Raw genomic sequence first — 5912 nt, forward strand, 5'->3', positions numbered from 1 at the left:
AATCGAAGACGACCAGATATTTATTAATAAATGAGAAGTCTAGCCAGGGTTTATAAGAAAGGAAAGTTCAACACATATTTATTAATAAATGAGAAGTCTAGCCAGGGTTTATAAGAAAGGAAAGTTCAACACATATTTATTAATAAATGAGAAGTCTAGCCAGGGTTTATAAGAAAGGAAAGTTCAACTTGTGTAGGTAGTAGATGAAGTGAGATCAAATATTTGGCAAAGAAGGAACTTAGAAGGTGCTAGCAGATGATGAATTCAACAGGTGTGACAGGAGAAGATTTGAAAGCGAAGTCTCTTGAGACATAAGTTGTAATAGGCTGAGATCAACTAGATACCCATTACAGATAAAGTTTCAGGTAAGATTAGCTAATTGTAATTTTCACATGCTGTAATTATTGGAATTGTATAATAATTCATTTTAATTTCATTAAAACTAATAATAATTTTATTTATTAATCTTAATGACTTTCGAAACTGCAAGACAATTGCTACTAAACAGCTCGAATTTATTATCAAAGTTGTCAATTAGACTCGTCAGAGCTACAGAAATATGTCTTCCTTCAAAGTGAACACCAGCAACAAGATCTGCTTAACTAGATTGATGTTCACAACCACGCAGGGTTCTTTAAGGGAGTGACAACTGACTTGACCTGCAAGTAGCCCTTGAGACTTTCGAGTCCCTTCTCCCGTCCATGGCCGCTCATCTTGTAGCCGCCGAAGGGAATTGCAGCGTCAAAGACATCGAAGCAGTTGATCCAAATAGATCCAGCTTTCAAGGCGCGCGTCAAGGTGTTTGCGGTATCGAGATTGTTAGTAAACACTCCGGCAGCAAGGCCATAGCAACTATTATTCGCCCTTCGAATGACCTCATCAAGATCCCTGTTATGAACAAAACAGGCATGAGCATGCTGTAAACAAATTCTTGGCTAGAGAATCTGCAGGTGTTTGTATGAGAAACACATCTTTTGCGATAGTGTACTTACTTGAACTTAAGGATCGACTGGACTGGGCCAAAGATCTCTTCGCTCGCTATCCTCATCCCGTCCTAGAAGAATCAAATATTGCAATGCAATTTGAGATTCATGCATATGTACCTTTATGGAATTATGTACTGCTAGATAGTAAACGATACCTCTACATTGCTGAAGACAGTAGGCCTAATGTAATAGCCTTTGGTACCTAGACGGCCGCCTCCTGCCTCGAGGGTGGCGCCATCATCAACTCCACATTTTATGTAGTGTAAGATCTTGTTGAATTGGCCCTCATCAATCTGAGTAAGAATAAGTAAATAATGACTAGTTATTCGGTAGATTTGTGAAGAAAATGGATTAAGTAAAAGAGAGATTCTTTTGAGAACGATAATGATAACCATAAAAAAGGAATAGAAATATTAGTAGACAGCAAAAAGAAAAAAAAAATCATAATCTACCTGAGGCCCTTGCTCGACATGTTTGAAGGGGTCCAACAACAGGTTTAGAGCACGAGCTTTAGCTTTTGCTACAAACTCATCGTATACACGCTCGTGCACAAATGTGCGAGACCCAGCACAGCAGCATTGTCCCTGTCGAAGACAATCAACGTTAACAGAAAATGTCTCCAAACAGGTACGATATGTTGCTACATTCAGTTGATATGAAGAACCTGGTTAAAGAATAAAGCAAAGTGTGCAAGTTCCACAGCCTTGTCAACATCGGCGTCATCCATTATGATCATAGGAGACTTTCCCCCGAGCTCAAGAGTCACAGGCTTAAGATTGCTCCTCGCAGCCAGTTCGAGTACAACTTTGCCGGTATTGGTAGATCCAGTAAAAGCAAGCTGATTAAATATTAAAGGCAAAGGTCAGATTATAAAAGAATCTTATTTCACAGTCAATTCCAGAAATTTTGTTTGTGATTCAACTATTAAAATATAATATTCTGCTCTTTTATGGAACTTTAATCGATTATCTCAAATATATGAGAATCTTCACCACCTTCAGCTTCAAATGCTACCAATTGTAACTCTTAATCCTTGGAGACAAGATAGAGGTTCAACCTAAAGAGACCCATTAAGAGAAATACACCCTGCACATGTTAAAAAGTCATCCCTAGGTAATTAACTAGTTTTCAATTGAGTGGTCTCCTTGAATCGAGTTCTGAATAATCCACACCTTTTTTTGCCACTTCGCAATTACTCCTTAAACCAACATGGTAAAATCTTTTCTTATATTGTGGACTTGAGGATCAGAAATGCAGTCGACGACATCATTTTCAGGAGGATTTAATCACAAGGGTCACTGTATCAGGGGTTGGATAAGCTCCATCGAGTTGCAAGAGGCAAGAAACATGAAAAACAAAGACGAAGAAAAACAAAAACACAAAGCCTTTATCCCCTCATCATAGTGCATCGAGTCTAGGATATGCATATCGGTGGAACGTCTTATGATTCACATAATCAGTTGCCAAAGCACGTGTGGAATCATATATAGGTTGTGGCCACTTCTGTATCCTCCTAGGTAGTTGTGGTGTATCCAACACGACAACTGCTTAGTCTCCACATAAGTATAATGTATCACCAAGTGGAATGGCTAAGTCTCCTCAAAAGAAGACAGTCACTGAATTTTGTAACAATATCTATTGTCAATTCTTCAAATAGATGCTTAAGAAATGACTAGCAGAAATGCAGGATATGATCCATGGTTAATAAAGATGATTTCTATTAAAAAATGAACAAACAAACTGCAGAATTGGATATGTTAATCTCATGCCAATCTTTCATCAAGAAAAAAAATTTGCAGTTAAGTGTCATCCAGGATATTATACAAATTCGAATACTAGATAATTTTATCAAATTCCATATACCAATATGTTCAAATTCATAAAATAAGAAATAGAATTTTGCCACCTTGTCAACATCCATGTGACTCGCAAGAGCTGCACCAGCAATTGGACCAAATCCAGAAACCACATTGAGAGCACCATCAGGAAGACCAGCCTGATTCATAGAGAATAGATACCAGATCATTATTTTTGTCATCTAAGGACCAAGGTTGGTCATCACATTGAACTTTTCTTTCAAAGAACAGAAAGCAACACATAATTATTTGAAGGCAGAGATTACACGGGTTGGTAGATTTACCAACTTACAAGCCCTAAAAAGAATGATATATATATACACACACCCACACACACACACACACATAAGGTCATCAGATATGTAATCAAGGTTCAATCTCAAAAGAATATCCAATATCATTTAAACAATTCAGAATTACTTTTCACTGATGAGTCTAATAAACAGGTCCCTAAAGTTTCATGGACAATAATCATAGATGAAGAGATTAAAGAAGTTTTAGAACAATTAATGTTAAAAAAACAATCCAGAAGCATCATTACCGAAATCAAAAGTGAAATCTTTTGCTTTTTTCAAAACTTGTTGAGTTTACTAATCATTGCATGTTATTCACTCCATGGCTATAATGGCATTTGATAAAATCAGATATACATTAATCCTTCATTTCCTCCTTTACGAAAAATCATATACTGCGTAGAGATGTATTACTAAACTAGGTTACCTATAGGAAAGAAAATCATCAGGATACAAAAAGGAGAATCTCAACTTAAACAAAAAACACAAACCAATTGCCTGACCTACCTCATGCAATAGTTTTGACACAAAGAGCGCAGATAAAGGAGTTTGCTCTGCAGTCTTCAATACAACAGTATTTCCACAAGCTAAAGCAGGTCCCACCTTCCAAGCATACATAAGAAGTGGAAAATTCCAGGGAATAATCTGTCCGCAAACACCAATTGGTTCATAGAGAACCTGCACATGATGTGGGCCATCAGCTGGCACAATGAGCCCGTGTATCTTGTCTGCCCACCCTGAAAGGTTAAATAGCAAGAGAAGAGTATATGATGAGAAAAACATTAAAATGAATCCATTACTCCATTGTATCAACGAAATGTCCTTACCAGCATAATATCTCATCAAACGTGCAAGCATTGGAATTTCAATTCGGGCAGCCTGCTCAAAAGGCTTCCCGTTGTCCCAAGTCTCAAGTGCAGCAATCTCATCATTGTGTTTCTCAATCAGATCTGCGAAACGGTAAATTATGCGGGATCTTTCCTGCAATATTGATATTAGGAGAGAATGAGAAAACCAACACAAATATGTAAAGAATAAGAAAAGTATACTAGCAATGAAAGGATGGAAAACATCTCAATCCAACAAGAATAAGAAAAGCTAAGAGAACTACATAAGCTGTCAACTTGGGCCAAGGTCCTTCATCAAAAGCCTGGCGAGCAGCAGAAACTGCTCTGTTGATATCTTCAATGCCGCCTTCAGCAACATGAGCAATTACTTCCCCAGTCCTAGGATCCATCGTCGGGAATGTCTTTCCTGTGGGCAAAGAACTTCCAAACGCTTAATTTTTATGCAATATGGACGAGTAAAAAAAAAAAGAAGATGAATTAAGAACATCTGAAACAATAGACATCAACATCTGTTCTCAATGCAGAGACGGGTGGAAAATGAACCTGAAGCCGAGTCCACAAACTTTCCATTGATTAGAAGCTGGTTATAGTTTACTTGAACTGGTGGTGCAATCGGTTCTTCAACTGCGGCAGCCGTGCTGAATCTTGGAAGAATTCCAGACACAGAACCATCAAATCTATCTGAAAAATGTATTTTAAGCGACGAGTCAGGCTTTGGACGTGGACTACAAATCACATCATATCAAAAATATTGTCAAACAATAAATTTGAAAACCCACGTCGAATCTCAATTTAAGTAGAGATCAGGATCAGACAAAAAGCTCCAGAGAGCTCGTTGATCCACTCTGTTTTTATGAATGCTCATTTAGATCGTAAGTGTTAACAATTTTTTGTCGTCTTCGCAGATAACATCTGACATTGTAATCACATTCGACAAAACAAACAAAATTAAGTCTCTCAAAACAACACGCAACCTAAGATCTCTAGGTCATTCGCACTCATCCTTGAAGATAGCTTCGAAACATTATCTACATCATGAACCAAAGGATAACGATCCAAGTTCCAGGGGTTTTGGAGACTTTAAAAAAAAAAAAAAGCAAGCTTTTACAGAGATAGAAAAATCTATCCTTTAAAGAATTCCAGAGTACGTAAAAGCAAAAGGCTCAGTTCCTGCACCCTCAAGAAGGAATTGATAAAGCTACCCGATCATGATTTCTTTTTCCCCAAAGAAAAAAAAAATGGTCAAACGGGATTCATCGATGTTACATCCAAAGTAAAAGAGTACTCCAGAGTCAAAACTTCGAATTCCAAGATCATTTTTTTCCAGATAATTCCTCAACGAAATCATCCGATCATCTAGAAGCAGACACAGTCGAACTCAATCAATCCGGTATCCACCCACACACACACAAAAAAATCACCTTTTAATCCCACAAAGTAGTCAGGAGAACGAGGGGAAAAACGCGAGCGAGAGCGCGATAGCAGAGAGGACGCAATCCACCGAGCCGCCATAGCCTTAACTGCCGAGATCGATGAGTAAATGAACTCCGCTGCCTTTCTCTCTCTCTCCCTGCAAACCTCTGCCACAGATTGTGGGATTCAACTCCGTTATGTAAACACCAGTGCTAGGGGAGGGCTAAAATCGTAATCCAACATCACCGAAACGATAAACTTCAAGCTCCCGGCAATTTCCACCACCGTTACTACTCAATCAATTCGACGTGCCACTAAACGCCACGTAACTCGGTACGCATTAGGGGATCCAATATCAGTACGTCAGCGGACTGTTCTAAGAAGATAAGATTGGCCTTCGCCGTGAGAAAGTAACAATTTAAAATTATAAAAAAAAAAATTAATAGAGGACTTGAATTGCTACGCTGTCAGAGTCAAGAAATTGTTAGTAAGCAGTAGTCATCAATAATAGCGGTA

General features: G+C 38.2%; 1 protein-coding gene across 1 annotated transcript; it reads right to left on the reverse strand.

Moving 5' to 3' along the window:
* Nucleotides 1–494: 494 nt before the first annotated feature.
* Nucleotides 495–5584, reverse strand: LOC122027050 (benzaldehyde dehydrogenase, mitochondrial-like). Its single transcript, XM_042585851.1, has 11 exons — nt 5405–5584; nt 4527–4664; nt 4247–4389; nt 3963–4116; nt 3643–3872; nt 2893–2982; nt 1651–1824; nt 1439–1570; nt 1142–1279; nt 993–1054; nt 495–888 (listed from the first exon to the last, which is right to left on the reverse strand). Exons 1-11 carry the CDS (start codon nt 5493–5495, stop codon nt 615–617), a joined length of 1626 nt encoding a protein of 541 aa, XP_042441785.1. The 5' UTR covers nt 5496–5584; the 3' UTR covers nt 495–614.
* Between the last annotated feature and the right edge of the window lie 328 nt (nt 5585–5912).

The sequence above is a fragment of the Zingiber officinale genome, chromosome 10A, assembly GCF_018446385.1.
Source record: "Zingiber officinale cultivar Zhangliang chromosome 10A, Zo_v1.1, whole genome shotgun sequence".
Lineage (NCBI taxonomy): Eukaryota > Viridiplantae > Streptophyta > Magnoliopsida > Zingiberales > Zingiberaceae > Zingiber > Zingiber officinale.